Raw genomic sequence first — 18760 nt, 5'->3', positions numbered from 1 at the left:
TATCTAGTTTTATTACTTTTATCATATTGAACATTTCAAGTTGAATGTGCTGGGTCTGTGTAAATTCATTTGTCATATTGATGTTTGCATCTAATTTTCTGACCTCTGTCGATTTTTATCATTTCGATTGAAATGAATTTTAGGGGTTATAAAACAAAATGAATGCATTATTTATAGAGTTTAATCGGCTTAGATTTTCAGTATTGTTTGCATTCAATATTAATGCATTTAAAGGTACCTTCATCCTATATTACAAAAAATATACTGTATAAATTACCAAAAAATATAAGCTATTTTTTTTGGGGAAGCAATTTTAATGAAAGATTTTTAAAAGGTGAAGTTATTAATAAATGTGATGTAAACTTGTTCATTGCAAATGTTGTAAAAAAAAAACAATGGTTGAGAAAAAATATAATGTTAGTTTATCAAATACAACACATAAAATTAAAATTAGGGAAATTTTTTATATAAATTATGCTATGACTCTCTCTCTCTCTCTCTCTCTTTCTCTCTCTTGCACATTTATTCGGGAGAAACCCACGTGTGCACATCAATTCTGCAGAAACTCCCGTGGCAATCAAATTCCAGAATTAATCGTTCTTTCTCAGTATCCGAATGTGACAATACATGTAACCTAAATCGCATTTGTGATAAAATACAATCGTCGTCTCGTTAAATATATGCTTATATATGTTTACGTCCGGACTTACGCCTACTTAATTTGGCTTAATTTAGTCGGACGTAAAATTGCGCTCTTTCATGAAACGCAAATATTCAAACTAGTCCCGTATTTACACCGGCGCAGCGCTAAGTCTGGACGTACGACCCTTTATGAGACGAGCCCCAGGGGCCCGTAGATGATAAACAGCGGAAAGGAAGATGGATAGATAAATATATAGATATGTTGATAGATAATATCTTTAGATAGAAATTTGTCAATTGTGTTTGCGCGAGAGAGAGAGAGAGAGAGAGAAAGAGAGAGAAAAAGAGAGAACCGTAAAGTATTCAGGCATATTAATCCTGTTAAGTGACAAAATCACACAGCAAAACTTGCTAAAATGTTTTATTTGAAAGATATATTTGATGAAGCATATAGGACATGTTCATTCACAATTATTAACTCAACAGAACTATTTTGTTTTTGATATCTCCGAGAATTTAACCATGTTTCGAACACCCTTGGAATTTCTATTTTGATCATGCGTCAATTATGGCCTGAGTATAAATATTTTTTTATTAAATTTTCTGGTTTCCTCTTGCTATATCATTGAAGGAAAATCAGTGAATTTGTTTAAAAATAGAACATATAGCGAATTAATGCAGTAATGAGCTTTTTAACCATGGATTGGACAATATTAAGCAAGCATCGAACAACCATACAACAGATACTAAAAACAGCGCAATTTTAATATTTCATGGAAAAAAAAACAAAATAACGAAGAGGCTCGGATAAATATATTTATTACTTTCATATTAAGATTTGTATCTATGTAAAATGTGGAGCAAAAATGACCTTAGAAATAATTGATGAATTCCAAGTCTAATTTTTTTTTACACAATTTGTTTCTGAAGTTAGTTTTTTTTATTTTAGTGAAAGGGTACATACAAACCATAAGTGCATGCACGTTTATTTGTAAATGTGTTTGTCAGACGTATGGTGGACTCAACATAAACTACCCAAGTACACTTACATGTGTATTTAGAATATTGAACGAGGCTTCATATTAATTTGAAGCTTATAAAGAGGATGTGTATGTAACCTACGAAATAAAATCTATTGAATCGGGAGTCAATGTTTTGCATCGGTTGTATGATAAATAAATGTATGTGTCAGACGTATGGTGGACTCAACATAAACTACCCAAGTACACTTACATGTGTATTTAGTATATTGAACGCGGCTTCACATATATTTGAAGTTAATAAAAAGTAGGTGTATGTAGCCTACAAAATAAAATCTATTTAATCTTGAGTCAGTGTTTTGAATCGGTTGTTTGATAAATACATTATCTAATATTCCAAAAAAATTAGGGACTTTTGACGACTCTAAAACATAGTTGGAGCTTTCATCATATTTTGATATTTACATTTTAACAATACTGAAAATTCGTTTGTGATTAGTCTTAGTTTAACTACTTAGGTAACAACTTTTACTCATCAAAAATTAAATAAAAAAAGAAGAAAAAATAAAAGTCAAAAATTCACTTAGTGAGTTTTAAATTTCAATATATCCAGCTCACATATTTTGCGTGGAGGTTGGGGGAGGGGGGTGAAATGCTTAAAATGCTAGACATTTCTTATACAAATATACTTTTGTACTACATGTGCATCATGTATGTATATTTTCTGCATTATTCATTGCCCAATTTACTAAAAAATATGAAACGTAAATCAAATTATTGACTAAAAATAATCGAATATATAACTATATATCGATTGTCTTGATATGTCATTTTAGCATGCAAACGGCAAGTGCAAATTTAAAAAAAAATGGTAAGAAAGTTTCTGTTCAAGAATTGGTACCACCTATCAAAACTCTCTATTTTCTTATATATGAAATTAATAAAATTAACATGAGAAATTGTTCAATTTAACATTACGGTCAGCACCGATATTCTCAGCAACAGAATTAGCAGTCAATTTCTGTTAACGCCATAAGTTACGACTACCCTTGGCTAGGCGTAGATTTTTCTCCTAACTTAAGGGGGATGCAAAGTTACGCCTTTTAGTGAAACGGACCTTAGTCCAAATATTTGACTTAAGTCCGGACTTACGACAGGCGTAAGGTTACGCCAGGCGTACGCCTTTTAGTGAAACGGGCCCCTGAAGTTTACCTTAACTGGGACACTACCGTGTCTAAGATTTAATTCCTGAATTTTTTGTTGTGATCAGCCATATGTTCTGTCATAAACAGAACCAATATATCCGCCGACTTACCTTCTTTTAAGTTTCCCTTCAGGCACGTAGCATCGTTTTTAAAATAAAAAAGAAAGAAAAGCTACTCCCCTAAATCGGGGGGGGGGGGGAGGAGGGGGAGGGGGTTAGCGTAGTACACCTATAACTTCAATTTCATTGTTCATTTTCTTGTTTTTACTATTCAATATTAACTTGGTCTAAAAAAATGTGAAGGGGGTACCAACTCCTTGATAATTCACTTTTTTAAATGTAATTTCAAGCAAAATCTTTGCTGCGACGAAAAGAAAGGGGCCACCCACCCCCCCCCCCCCCCCGGTTGCTACGTGCCTGTGGCCTTAAATTCTCCCATATATGCATGTGTAATATGTATTCTCTTATGAGAAATGGACGAACGCTAGCTATGCCTGTCCCTCTCAAAAGAGAATGATATGATATGATACACTTACAATGATACAGAATATTGAAATGTTGAATATTATTTTTTACTTTTTAAAATTTACCATTGTATATAACTAATAAGTACAACTCAAAACTGCAAAGCAGTGGTAGTTAAAACGCATAACTATAAAAGTAAAGCGACGATGATGTGTTCTGTATATTAGAAAATTACTTATCCAAAGATAAAGATTGCAAAACAATCTTTCAGTTCAAGCTTCCACTGCTTCTGTAGAACGTATATTCAATATACATGTAGCTTGAAAGATTTTCAAACAGGATGCACTTAAAAGATGAAACGTTTAAACTTTGATGATCATAAAGTGCAACAGTAATCTTCATATTGAATTAGTCATTAAATTTTATACCTGATAGTGAACGGGAACTTGTAAAAATGTTTGAGGGTGTTCTATATTTGAAAAATTCGCATATACTCTTTAGTCAGCTTTACTTTTTTCATATGGTAATAGAAATGCATTTCTTACTCATTTAATGGTAATGTAATGCATTACTTCAAGAAAATTAAGTAGTGGTAATTGTGCTTTAATGCCCCAATTTCACCATAAAGCTTGGGGAGCAAGACTTTTTAACATATGTTATACGAATTCAAAAATTTTGAATTTACTTTTTCTAAAATATCTATGCTTGTGTAGCCCCATACGTCATAACATTTATAAAACAGGGGCCCGTTTCACTAAAAGGCGTACGCCCGGCGTAACCTTACGCCTGTCGTAAGTCCGGACTTCAGTCAAATATTTGGACTAAGGTCCGTTTCATTAAAAGGCGTAACTTTGCACCCGCCTTAAGTTAAGACAAAAATCTACGCCTAGCCAAGGGTAGTCGTAACTTATGGCGTAAGCAGGAATTAACTGCTAATTCTGTTGCTGAGAATATCGGTGCTGAAGGTAATGTTAAATTGTATAATTTGTCAGTTAATTTCATCAATTTCATATGAAATTAAGAAAATAGAGAGTTTTTGATAGGTGGTACCAATTCTCGAATAGAAACTTTCTTACCATGATTTATGCACATTCTTTTTATATTTGCACTTGCCGTTTACATGTTAAAATGACATATTTAGACAATTGATAAATAGTTTTCATTCGATTATTTTTATTCAATAATTTGATTTACGTTTCATATATTTTAGTAAATTGGGCAATGAATAATGCAGAAAATATACATACATGATGCACATATAGTACACAGAAATGTCTAGCATTTCAAGCATTTCATCCCCCTCCCCAACTTCCACGCAAAATATGTGTGAGCGGGATATATTGAAATTTAAAACTCACTAAGTGGATTTTTGAATTTTATATTTTACTCTTTTTTTTAATTTCATTTTTGGTTAGTTAAAGGTGTAAGCTTAGGTAGTTAAACGAAGGTTAATCACAAAAGTAGTTTCAGTATTGTTAGAATGTAAATACCAAAATATGATGAAAGCTCCAACTATGTTTTAGAGTCGTCAAAAGTCCCTATTTTTTTTTTAAATATTAGATAATGTATTTATCATATAACCGATGCAAAACACTGACTGCAGATTAAATAGATTTTATTTCGTAGGCTAAATACACCTACTCTTTATTAACTTCAAATTTATATGAAGCCTCGTTCAATATACTAAATACAAATATAGGTGTACTTGGGTAGTTTATGTTGAGTCCATAATACGTCTGACACATACATCTGTACCTTGGATCTGATAACTTTGGTGAAACATTTACAAATAAACATGCATGCACTTATGGTTTGTATGTACCCTTTCACTTAAATAATTCTGAAAAATACCTGTTAACTTCGTAAACAAATTGTGTTAAAAAAAGACATGGAATTCATCAATTATTTCCTGTCACTTTTGCTCCACATTTTACCTTGACACAAATCTTAATATGAAAGTAATAAATATATTTATCCAAGCCTCTTCCTTTTTTTCGTTTTTTTTTTTTTTTGGTTTGTTTGTTTTGTTTTGGTGTGTTTTTTTTTTTACATGAATATTAAAATTTCGTTATTTTAAGTATCTGTTGTATAATTTTTTTCTTAATTTTGTCCAATCCATGGTTAAACAGCTCATTACTGCATTAATTCGCTATATTTTCTATTTTTAAACTAATTCACTGATTTTCTTTCAATGATATAGCAAGAGGAAACCAGAAAATTTAATAAAAAAATATTTATACTCGGGCCATAATTGACTCATGATCAAAATTCCAAGGGTGTTCGAAGCATGGTTAAATCATCGTAGATATCGATAACAAAATAGTTCTGTTGGGTTAATAATTTTGAATGAACATATCCTATATGCCTCATCAAATATATCTTTCAAATAAAACATTTTAGCAAGTTTTGCTGTGTGATTTTGTCACTGCCTAAATACTTTACGGTTCTCTCTCTCTCTCTCTCTCTCTCTCTCTCTCTCTCTCTCTCTCTCTCTCTCTCTCTCTCTCTATATCGCACGCAAACACAATTGACAAGTTTCTATCTTTTTATCTATCTAAAGAATATATATATATATATATATATATATATATATATATATATATATATATATATATATATATACATCTTCCTTTCTACTGTTTATGATCTGTCTGCGCATGTGCATAAGCTCGTTGTCAAGGACGTAAGTCTGGCCTTAACTTAGTCCGATACTAGTGTTTACGGCCAGGCGTACGTCTCTAAGTGAAACGCAGTTTACGCCGGACTAAATTTTTGCGTACGCCCAAAGGCCTAACTAAAGTTTCGTCGTATCTTACGCCTTTTAGTGAAACGGGCCTCAGATTGGGCTAAAAACACTACGAGACATAACAAGAGTTGTGTCTCTTCTCATATGAAAATATACGTACATTGTACAAGTGGTCAATTTTGGAGGGAACCTCCCCCCCCCTCCCCCTCGAATACACACACACAATCCAATTAAAACTGTCTGAAGCAACATGGTGATCAGTGCATATCATATTGCGATTTCAACAAATTTCCTAAAACCATGGTTATCACTTTAAAGAATAGGGTTTAATAAATTTTTTGAAGAGTTACAAATAATTTAATTCATTATTGTTCATTTTAATTTAATGATGGAACATATAAACATTTTTTTCAATCCATTTTAGACACCTTTGTCTGTTGTTTTGTTTCTGTTTTTTTCTTTTTCATTTTTTCCAGCTACAATTGTCTGAACCAAGGCCGGTTACAGAGGAAGTTAGATTTCTGGGGCCCGTTTCACTAATAGGCGTAGGATACGACGAAACTTAAGTCAGGCCTTAGGGCGTACGCCAAAATTTAGTCCGGCGTAAACTGCGTTTCACTAAGAGGCGTACGCCTGGCCGTAAACACTAGTATCGGACTAAGTTAAGGACAGACTTACGTCCTTGACAACGAGCTTATGCACATGCGCAGACAGATCATAAACAGTAGAAAGGAAGATAGATATATAGATAGATAGATATTCTTTAGATAGATAAACAGATAGAACTTGTCAATTGTGTTTGCGTGAGAGAGAGAGTGTAACGGGATGAGCGGAGGCTACTCCAAACAACAACAAGACATCTTAAATTTAACAAAATTTAATAACAAAAAAAATAAGAGAAAGAAAGAAAAGATAGAAATATAAACACTAAACCACACAAACACTCACACACCTTTCACTCAACAAGAAAAAATATGATGTTTATACAAATGACCAAAAATAAATTAGAAGAGTGTCCGAATCTCCGGGGCTGTAGTCCTGGACCAACTACGGACAACCACAACTAGAGTAGTTTCGTCACCACAATCATCATCAACACCATCGCCATCATAATCATCGACACTATCACACTATCGTCAACATCATCGCCTACAACACCATAATCATAAAAGACATCATCGTCATCACCATAATCATCTACTTCATAATCATCACCGACGTCACCATGAACGACATCATCTACATCATCTTCATCGACATGACCATCATCATCGTCGTCGTCATCATCACCATAACATCATCGTCGTCATCAACATGAACATCGCATCGTCATCGACTTCACCATGAACGACATCATCTACACCATCATCATCATCGACATGACCATCATCATCATCGTAGTCATCGACATCACCATAACATCATCATCTTCTCAACATCAACAATATGACACTACAATAAGTGTACAAGTGACACCATAACACCATAATAAAAACAATATTGTATAATACATCATATAAGTATCTCACTGATAGTATCAAACTATGATAATGTATAAATAGTATTATATTAAAGGCAACATCTCAAAATATTGTAAGTATATGGTAACTAAGTTATTTGTTTACAGTAAACAATATGGCGTCTGAGACTTCCGGTGACGCACTTCCGCCCAAGTAGTTAAGTGGAAAAAGTGACAATAAATTGTAAAATAAAATAACGCATAGAAAATAGCCCTTTAAATCACCGTTTCTTTATACAGCCATAGCAAAAACTGTACTATAGAAAAAGACGAATTCCATTTAAACACTCTCGCTAAAGTCACACATCAGTGAACACACAGGTAACTCTACAGTGAACAATGGTCAAGGTGACTTTATAGGACGACTGCGTAATACTAATAAAAAGGCAAAAATTTACAAATAAACTACACCAAACTAAATAAATACTTACCACGGTCAGCTATCCGTGTCCGCGTCAAATGCTGAACTTGTGAAACTAAAACATGCCACACAGGCTTCTAACACGATACCCCCTTCACACACTAAGCACGTCTTTATTGCTGGACAGCTCGGCCGGGTATATCTTAGCGCCTATTGTTAGCGTCGGCCAAGCACGTTGCAAAGAATTATGGGAAAAATAAAATCGGGTGTGTTCGATATGAACAGTGATTGTCACACACCTTCCCCCTTAAAAAATTGTCCTGCAATTTCAAATAAACAATCACTGAATTTTGAAAATTCTCACGTATTTACAATAAAACCTATATACATACCTGTACTGTCTACTATACATATCACTGACGACTCAGGTAATCCGCACCCACATTGTCGCTTCCTTTGATTGCAATGATCCTAAAGCGGTATGGCTGAAGCTGCAAAGCCCAACGCATCAGTCTGGAGTTCTCTGTCTTTGCTTTGTTAAGGTAGGTCAGGGGTTGGTGATCAGTTTCAAGTAGAAACTCGCGTCCATAAAGGTACTGGTGGAACTTCTGTATTCCCCACACTACCGCCAAACACTCCTTCTCGATAACAGCGTATGCCTTTTCTCTTGGTTGAAGTTTCCTACTGGCGTACGCTACGGGTAGTTTCTCGTCATCCTCCATCTGTAACAGCACAGCACCTATCCCATCATCTGCAGCGTCCGTGCGTAAAATGAAGGTTTCATTAAATTCTGGCAACTTCAATATTGGCCTTTCTGATAACATGTGTTTCAATGTATCAAAAGCTCGTTGCTGACTTTCAGTCCAAATAACTTTATTTGGTTGGCCCTTCTTCGTAAGATCAGAAAGTGGAATGGCTATCGCAGAGAAATTCGGAATAAACTTTCTGTAGAATCCTGCTAAGCCTAGGAAGGCACGAACCTGTTTCTTGGTTTGTGGTATTGGCGCATTTCTGACTGCATCAATCTTGTCCTGTTCTGGTTCTAGACACTTGTTGCCCACCATATGTCCCAAACAGTCAATCTTGTCAAATCCGATGAAACATTTTGTCGGTCTGGCCGCAAGTCCCGCATCTCTGAGTCGTTCGAACACAGTCTTCAGTATGTGTAGATGTTCTTCAAAGGTATCTGTAAAAACAATGACATCATCGATAAAGTTTTCTACGCCGTTCATACCTTGAAGTAGTTTTCTCATCATACGACTAAATGTTGCCGGCGCGTTTACAAGACCAAACGGCATTGTCCTGAATTGGTACAATCCGTATGGTGTGGAAAAGGCTGTAAGCGGCTTACTCTCGTCAGCCATCGGTACTTGCCAGTATCCTTTGCTTAAGTCTATCTTTGACACAAACTTCTTTCCGGTCATTTTGGAAAATATGCTTTCTGGACTGGGCATTGGTTCTGCATCAAATACAGTAGCACAGTTCAGTCGTCTATAATCAATGCAAAATCGATTCGTTCCATCTTTCTTCCGAGCTATGACAACTGGAGCTGAATAAGGGGAAGATGATGGCTCAATCACATTCAACTGTAGCATTTTCTGAACTTCTTCTGTAATTGTTTTCTCTGTACTGAACGGAATTGGATATGGTTTCACACGCACAGGTTCAGACGATGTCACAACAATCTTATGCTCCACTAAGTTCGTCATTCCAGGTATATCCGTAAATACATCTGAGAACGAATCACACAGTGATTTAGCAGTTTCCAACTGATCTGGTGTTAGTCTGTCTGCAAACTTTATGTCCTTTGCTGTTTCGGTTTGAGTAACAGGTGGCATAAGAATAGAGTCCTGTTGTTCATCATCATCTAGGTCACTAAAGTCTATGAGTGAAATTGCACATGTTGACAAAACACCACAGTTCAATGTATCTCGTTCAACATACTTCTTAAGAAGATTTGCGTGGAAAGTTTTCAGCTTGCCTCCCATATCGATCTTGTAGTCCATATGTCCTATCTTCTGTATTACACTATAAGGTCCCTTCCATTGCATGAGGAGTTTGTTTGACTTTGTCGGTAGAAGAACCAGTACTGTGTCTCCCTCTTTCATCTGACGACCTTGCGTTTTCCTGTTGTAGTACTTGCGCTGACGTTTTGAAGCTTTCTCCAAGTTTTGGCGAGCTATGTCACATGTTTCTTCCAATCGTGTGCGTAAGTCAAGTACGTATTGATACGTTGTCTTAACGTCCTCGTCAGGAATTTCCTTTGTCCAAAGTTCTTTAAGAATTGTCATCGGACCACGAACAGTACGTCCATAGAGAAGATCAAACGGCGAAAAACCAAGGCTCTCCTGTGGTACTTCACGGTATGCAAAGAGTAATGGGTTGATGTACTTATCCCAGTCTCTTGGTCGCTCAGCACACATCCTCTTTAGCATCTGTTTCAACGTACCATTGAACTTCTCGACGAGTCCATTACACATGGGGTGATACGGAGTAGTAGTAATCCGTTTAAATGACAACAGACGGCTCACTTCTTTCATTACGTCCGATGTGAATTGCGATCCTTGATCTGTTAGCATCTCGATCGGAACTCCTAATCTACTAAAGATGTCTACCAGTGCCTCCGCTACTCGCTCTGTCTCAATTCCAGGAAGTGGAATAGCCTCGGGATAACGGGTTGCGTAATCGACAAGCGTCAGAATGTAACGATTCCCTTTGTCGGTAACTGGTTGCAGAGGGCCTATAAGATCAACTGCTACTCGTTGAAACGCTTCTGTAATTAGCGGCATTTGTCCTAACGGTACTGCAGGTACTTTTCCTTTTGGAATAGTCCGCTGACACACGTCACATGATCTGCAAAACCGTCTAATGTCTGACTGAATTCCTGGCCAGTAAAATTCGGACACTACTCTGTCGGTTGTTTTCTTTGATCTCAGATGACCACCCATCAGCGTTTCATGTGCTATCTTCATGACGATAGTTCTGTATTTCCGAGGAACGATTAACTGTCGGAAAAGTTTTCCACTGGACACTTTGGGACTGCAAAATTCTCTGAACAACATTTGCTTCCGTTCACACATTTTTGAAAATCCGCCGTCACTGAAATGTTTAAGCTGTCCACTCTCAGCTAAGCTCCATAACTTTTTCAGTGTCTCGTCGTTTCGTTGTTCTTGTAAGATATCCTCCGGCGATACATCCCGTATTGCTTCCGGTACTTTCAATGGTTTGTATGGAGACTGTTTCTTTTTCAGTTGCGCACGCGTTTCAACAGCTGCTATGTTTTCAACGGAATGAATCCAGGCTGGATTTGGTTCATGTGGTTTCCTTACTCCACGAATATTACCAAGAATAAGATCGTACGAAGGCGAATCAAAGCACCAAGCATCAACACTTCCGGTAAAGTAAGGAGTATCGACATCAATTCTAGCCACATCTGAATCAATAATACGACCGTCTGCTAACTTGCATCGTTGAGATGTCCCTGTTAGTTGATCATCGTTTACCAGTTCTCTACGAATAACGGCACCACTACAACCTGTGTCTCTTAGCACAGTCACTAGTTTATTGCCAACACATCCTTTCACAACTGGCATTTCCGTTTCACAGAAAGCAACCGAATCACCAACACACGGTAAGTTTCCATGTTTCTCGACGACACTCGCGGCTCCTTGGCGACCTCTACCGCGTCCTGGATATCCATGGTTCCCATTATTGTACGACCCACGTTGAAAATCACTAGGGTAAGTATGTTTCGGTGTTGTTTCTTGTTTCTCGCTCGAATTAAACGGCCTGTTATTCGGACTTTTGCGGAAGTTGCAGTTAAAGGCTTTATGTCCTTGTCGTCCGCACTCATAACACTTCACTGCATTTCCAGATTGGTTTTGTTGCACGGAATCTTTGTACGGCGGTTGTCTATCGGACTGCTGTCGTCTGTCAAAGAGCGGTTTTTGCGTAAGTGAAGAGGATGTCACTGTTCTGGCCTCAGCAAACTGGTCCGCGTATCGCGCCATGTCTTGGATCGAAGTAGGAATCCTCTCCTTTAGGAATAAGGCAAGTTCTTTCGAGCAACACAATAAAAACTGTTCACGTAAGAACAAGTCCTTCAGATCATCGAATGTCTTGTTAGTCTTAGACAGCTGAATCCACCGCTCAAGGTAACTGTCCAGTCTGGTAGAAAATTGCATAAAAGTTTCACTTCCGTCTGGTTTTGAAAATCGGAACTTCTTGCGGAAACCGTCCTCCGTCATGTCAAATCGTTTCAACAGGGCGTTCTTCAACTCGTTGAAATCAAGTGCTGTTTCGGGTGAGAGTCTTGCGAACACATCCAGTGCCTTTCCTTTGAGTAATGCGCTAAGATGAGTCCCCCACGTGTCTTTATTCCATTTCTGCGTTGTTGCGTATATCTCAAATCTTTGAATGTACGCGTCAATGTTGTCTTTCGAATCCTAAAACGGAGGAAGTTTTGGTCCTTTTATCACTTGAGAAGTTTCTTTCTCCTCTTTAGTCACAACACTCGGCTTCATGTGAGATCTCTCGAGTTGCAGTTTGTGATCAAGTTCCAGTTCTTCTAGTTTTTGCTGATGTCTCTTTTCTTCTATCAATCGGGCGTGCTCTCGTTCATCATGTTCTCTTGCGGCGCGCTCTTTCTCCATCTGTAGTTTGAAGTCGCGGTCTTTCTCCTCCATCTGTAGTTTGAAGTCGCGGTCTCTCTCCTCCTGTCTCTCGACTCTATGTTTCTCACGTTCGTCCCGCATTCTGGCCTGTTCGTCCTTCACGAATTGTTGAAGGTCTTCATCCTTCATCCCCATCTTGGTCCCCACTTCAAGTAGCTCCAGCATCTCCTTGACAGTAGACATGGTGCATTGACTGACAGACCAACTTACCTCAAAATTATCTCATAAAGGGACTAACTTCTCAACTTTTAACAAAACAATCTGCCTAACATAATGTACTCACCAAGGGAAAAGGAAACAACGACCTACACTTGCTCTTACATGTACTACAAAAAAGATCAAAAAATGAAAAATAAAATAAACCTTGGCAACTGTTCACTTATAAAGATATCTTGTAGTATCTGGAGGAGTCAACTCATCCCACCGCTGCCACCAATTGTAACGGGATGAGCGAAGGCTACTCCAAACAACAACAAGACATCTTAAATTTAACAAAATTTAATAACAAAAAAAATAAGAGAAAGAAAGAAAAGATAGAAATATAAACACTAAACCACACAAACACTCACACACCTTTCACTCAACAAGTGTACAAATGACCAAAAATAAATTAGAAGAGTGTCCGAATCTCCGGGGCTGTAGTCCTGGACCAACTACGGACAACCACAACTAGAGTAGTTTCGTCACCACAATCATCATCATCACCATCGCCATCATAATCATCGACACTATCGTCAACATCATCGCCTACAACACCATAATCATAAAAGACATCATCGTCATCACCATAATCATCTACTTCATAATCATCACCGACGTCACCATGAACGACATCATCTACATCATCTTCATCGACATGACCATCATCATCGTCGTCGTCATCATCACCATAACATCATCGTCGTCATCAACATGAACATCGCATCGTCATCGACTTCACCATGAACGACATCATCTACACCATCATCATCATCGACATGACCATCATCATCATCGTAGTCATCGACATCACCATAACATCATCATCTTCTCAACATCAACAATATGACACTACAATAAGTGTACAAGTGACACCATAACACCATAATAAAAACAATATTGTATAATACATCATATAAGTATCTCACTGATAGTATCAAACTATGATAATGTATAAATAGTATTATATTAAAGGCAACATCTCAAAATATTGTAAGTATATGGTAACTAAGTTATTTGTTTACAGTAAACAATATGGCGTCTGAGACTTCCGGTGACGCACTTCCGCCCAAGTAGTTAAGTGGAAAAAGTGACAATAAATTGTAAAATAAAATAACGCATAGAAAATAGCCCTTTAAATCACCGTTTCTTTATACAGCCATAGCAAAAACTGTACTATAGAAAAAGACGAATTCCATTTAAACACTCTCGCTAAAGTCACACATCAGTGAACACACAGGTAACTCTACAGTGAACAATGGTCAAGGTGACTTTATAGGACGACTGCGTAATACTAATAAAAAGGCAAAAATTTACAAATAAACTACACCAAACTAAATAAATACTTACCACGGTCAGCTATCCGTGTCCGCGTCAAATGCTGAACTTGTGAAACTAAAACATGCCACACAGGCTTCTAACACGATACCCCCTTCACACACTAAGCACGTCTTTATTGCTGGACAGCTCGGCCGGGTATATCTTAGCGCCTATTGTTAGCGTCGGCCAAGCACGTTGCAAAGAATTATGGGAAAAATAAAATCGGGTGTGTTCGATATGAACAGTGATTGTCACAGAGAGAGAGAGAGAGAGAGAGAGAGAGAGAGAGAGAGAGAGAGAGAGAGAGAGAGAGAGAGAACCGTAAAGTAATCAGGCATATTAATCCTGTTAAGTGACAAAATAACACAGCAAAACTTGCTAAAATGTTTTATTTGAAAGATATATTTGATGAAGCATATAGGACATGTTCATTCACAATTATTAACTCAACAGAACTATTTTGTTATCGATATCTACGGTGATTTAACCATGCTTCGAACATCCTTGGAATTTCTTTTTTGATCATGCGTCAATTATGGCTGGAGTATATATATATTTTTTTATTAAATTTTCTGGTTTCCTCTTGATTGAAAAAAAATCAGTGAATTTGTTTAAAAAAAAAATATCGCGAATTAATGCAGGAATGAGCTTTTTAACCATGGATTGGACAATATTAAACATGCATCGAACAATCATATAACAGATGCTAAAAATAACGAAATTTTAATATTTCATGCAACAAAAAAAAACTAAAAAAAAAAAAAACAAAGGGACTCGGATAAATATATTTATTACTTTCATATTAAGATTTGTGTCAATGTAAAATGTGGAGCAAAAATGACCTAGGAAATAAATGATGAATTCCAAGTCTATTTTCTTTTTTACACAATTTGTTTCCGAAGTTATTTTTTCGAATTATTTAAGTGAAAGGGTACATACAAACCATAAGTGCATGCACGTTTATTTGTAAATGTTTCACCAAAGTTATCAGATCCAAGGTAAAGATGTATGTGTCAGACGTATGGTGGACTCAACATAAACTACCCAAGCACACTTACATGTGTATTTAGTATATTGAACGAGGCTTCATATAAATTTGAAGTTAATAAAGAGTTGGTGTATGTAACCTACAAAATAAAATCTATTTAATCTGGAGTCAATGTTTTTGCATCGGTTGTATGATAAATAAATTATCTAATATTTAAAAAAATTAAGGACTTTTGACGACTCTAAAACATAGTTGGAGCTTTCATCATATTTTGGTATTTACATTTTAACAATACTGAAAATACTTTTGTAATTTACATTTGTTTAACTATCTAACCTAACACCTTTTACTCACCAAAAATGAAAAAAAGAGGGGGAAAAATATAAAAGTCAAAAGTTCACTTAGTGAGCTCTAAATTTCAAAATATCCCGCTCACACATATTTTGCATGGAAGTTGGGGGGGGGGATGAAATGCTAGACATTTCTTATACAAATATACCTTTGTACTACATGTGCATCATGTATGTATATTTTCTGCGTTATTCATTGCCCAATTTACAAAAATATATGAAACGTAAATCAAATTATTGAATAAAAATAATCGAATGAAAACTATATATCGATCGTCTAAATATGTCATTTTAACATGTAAACGGCAAGTGCAAATATAAATAATGTGCATAAAACATGGTAAGTAAGTTTCTATTCGAGAATTGGTACCACCTATCAAAACTCTCTATTTTCTTAATTTCATATGAACTTAATGAAATTTACATGACAAATTGTACAATTTAACATTACAGTCAGCACCGATATTCTCAGCAACAGAATTAGCAGTCAATTCCTGTTAACGCCATAAGTTACGACTACCCTTGGCTAGGCGTAGATTTTTGTCTTAACTTAAGGCGGGCGCAAAGTTACGCCTTTTAGTGAAACGGACCTTAGTCCAAATATTTGACTTAAGTCCGGACTTACGACAGGCGTAAGGTTACGCCGAGCGTACGCCTTTAAGTGAAACGGGCCCCAGAACCGTAGAATCCAACTTTCCTTTAAGGTCGTGACTTAAATTTTACAAACATAAATAACTGTAAATGAGACCAACAGGTAAGAAAAGGTTGAAAACAACTTAAATCTGTCTCCCTCGGTGTCCAGCAAATTATAAATTGATACCCCTGCGTGGGTACAGTCATTGGTTTTGTGTGTGGGTACAGTTTTGGGGTTCAGAGTACAGTTTTGCCTCTCTCAGCCCATATCGGGGTTTATATCAATAAGTTCAAGAAAGTGTAATTTTTACAACAATTATCCAAACATGATTATCCCTGAAGTGGTTTATTGCACTCAGTGAGGTTACCCTCAGGTCACACCATGTCTGAGTAGAAGCCCGCTATAATGGTGGGTGGAGCAGACCAGGGTGGAAAGGAATAACGTTGAGCGAACTAGAATTTATATTTAAGGTAATGGGTTTTATATTCATTACACCGTTTGCATGATAACTTTTTTTTGGCCATCATTAAACCAGCGTACGACGTGGAGGTTTTCTTCACTCGATACGACAGCCAATTAGTGGGTACCCAGCACGGGAAATAAACAGGGGTGGGAGGGTCCACGGTACTAATTGGGGTCACATCCAATGGAGACTAAAGTACAGGTAACTTGCCATACAGTCTTCCTTGTACATGTACTACTTAGTATACTTTTACTGACTTCGGTGCATGGTGGATCTACATGTATAATGCATTACACACACACACACACACACACACACACACACACACACACACACACACACACACACACACACACTTTCTCTCTCCCTCTCTCTCTCTCTCTCTCTCTCTCTCTGTGTGCGTGTAAATTAAAGTATATCATTTGATATTAATAGTAAATTTTAAATAATCAAAAGAAATTTAAATAAAGTAAGGTAAAATTATTGTTTGAAACACATAAAGACGATTCGGGCAGGCGATCGTATCTCGGTATAAAGATTATTATTCGTTCAATAAAATAATTATTATGGTTACACAATCTTCAAAAAATCGCGTGAAGATTGAGATAAAATTGCAATGCAAATCCAAACGCACCGATTAATTTTAAAAAACTTGAAATTAATGAAAATGCAAATCATTGGGTATTAGGTAACATTAAATCTTCAATTGTCAGTGTCTTGTAAATGGTAGGCCTTGTCGCATTGAAATTGTTACGTAACCTTTTATCTTTCCATCCTTGAATTACAAAGGCTACATCTTCTGTTTCGAATCAAATAAGCTGGGTAATTGAATTCAAGTTTTTATAATATAATTTGTGATTGTAAAACTTGAAATAAATTTGCTGTCGTTTTGAGAGGCTACTAATTGATCAAGGGGTAGGGTAAAGTGCGTGAAACAGTCCTTGACAAGGACGAGACCGGGTCTAAATGTCTACACGGCACGGCACGACCCAGGCTCCAAAAGTACCCTTGTACTCAAGGTGTAAAGACAGCCAGGTGTACAGTAATGACGTCATCACCGGGACCCATGAAGTTTTAAATGTCTTGTTTGTTGGTGAAACAAATGATGCACCGGTGAGGTCCCGGAAAGCTTCGAGTAACAGAGTGCAGACGACTGGATCTGAGATAAAATCTATGTACTCTTTTGGTAAATGTTTGTATTGTGTGGCCTTTCATTCATCAAACGAATGTAAACAAAGTAACAAAAATGTATAAATATTGATGAAATTAAATGGTGGTATAACAAATTGGAGTTTCAAGTTCGATTTAAGTTTTGAATTCAACACAAATAGGTTAATTCTTTGACCTAACCTAATTTGTAGATAATCCGCCGGGATCAACCTCTTAAATCTCATTAAAAATTCCCCGAGGCGAAATCTTGAGATGAAAGCCCCTCTTGAACTTTGTTGAAACGTTTTAATTTAAACATGCAGAACTCTAATCATCTAAATTTGAAATTTGATTGATTTACTGCCAAAAAGTATGCTATCTATTTGACTTTCAAAAAGCACTTGCCGAATTTTTTAAAATCCCGTTGACAGTGTTAATCTGGTGATAATAGAAGCGTTAGAGAAATTGAGGTGACATGGCCTCTGAATGGCTACGTATCGCAATAAATATCTACCAAAATTCTCGCTTATCATGAGCACACATATTTAAAAAGGTATGAAATATCACCTAATGTTACCCCCCCCCCACTCTCGATTGAGATTAGCTGCTCCTTGGGGTTGTTGCAATGCAAGAGGGCAAGATGTAATGGGTTGTGACCAGATATTGTGAAGGGAGAACAACTTAACATAACGAATTTGACTTATAACACGCTCTGTAGCATCTTTAAAGAAACAACGAGAGAGCATTGTAAAGTTCAAACAAAATCCCTTATCATGCACATAAGATGCGCTAAGGACGAAAAGGTCTTCGTAAGAAAATTTTCTCGGTGATTGACTAGACGTTATGTACAAAATGCCGTTAAACAGCTGTACCAGGCACCCATACAATTATTGTAGATTTTCCGTATAGGTGAATAAGTTAATGGAATGTGACTAGCCATTTAACCAAACAATACAAAATCAGTGAATCCTTACTATTATAATTTTCCGCTATTCAAATTTAATAATTTCACATTCAGCTGAAAGTCAATCCCATTCTCTTTATTTTTTACAAAACAAAGCACACGTA

The 18760-nt window shown here is 36.5% G+C and overlaps 2 protein-coding genes across 2 annotated transcripts; both read right to left on the bottom strand.

Annotated features, from left to right (window-relative positions):
* Positions 1–7155: 7155 nt before the first annotated feature.
* LOC128161571 (uncharacterized) lies at positions 7156–12359 on the bottom strand. Its single transcript, XM_052824882.1, has 2 exons — positions 7988–12359; positions 7156–7489 (listed from the first exon to the last, which is right to left on the bottom strand). Exon 1 carries the CDS (start codon positions 12162–12164, stop codon positions 8331–8333), a length of 3834 nt encoding a protein of 1277 aa, XP_052680842.1. The 5' UTR covers positions 12165–12359; the 3' UTR covers positions 7156–7489; positions 7988–8330.
* A 3-nt stretch (positions 12360–12362) lies between these two features.
* Positions 12363–14359, bottom strand: LOC128161573 (putative uncharacterized protein DDB_G0271982). The gene is made up of 2 exons (XM_052824886.1): positions 13191–14359; positions 12363–12916 (listed from the first exon to the last, which is right to left on the bottom strand). The coding sequence occupies exon 2, from the start codon at positions 12771–12773 to the stop codon at positions 12363–12365; it is 411 nt and encodes a 136-aa protein (XP_052680846.1). The 5' UTR covers positions 12774–12916; positions 13191–14359.
* Positions 14360–18760: the final 4401 nt, after the last annotated feature.

This window comes from Crassostrea angulata, chromosome 8 (assembly GCF_025612915.1).
Source record: "Crassostrea angulata isolate pt1a10 chromosome 8, ASM2561291v2, whole genome shotgun sequence".
In the NCBI taxonomy this organism is placed as follows: Eukaryota; Metazoa; Mollusca; class Bivalvia; order Ostreida; family Ostreidae; genus Magallana; species Magallana angulata.
The sequence above is the reverse complement of the archived record's forward strand: the minus strand, read 5'-3'. Positions and strand labels throughout refer to the sequence as shown.

Bases quoted from the DNA above. Each gene is read 5' to 3' on its own strand.
- LOC128161571 (XM_052824882.1), bottom strand. From the start codon at position 12,164: ATGACGGAGGACGGTTTCCGCAAGAAGTTCCGATTTTCAAAACCAGAC.
- LOC128161573 (XM_052824886.1), bottom strand. From the start codon at position 12,773: ATGTCTACTGTCAAGGAGATGCTGGAGCTACTTGAAGTGGGGACCAAG.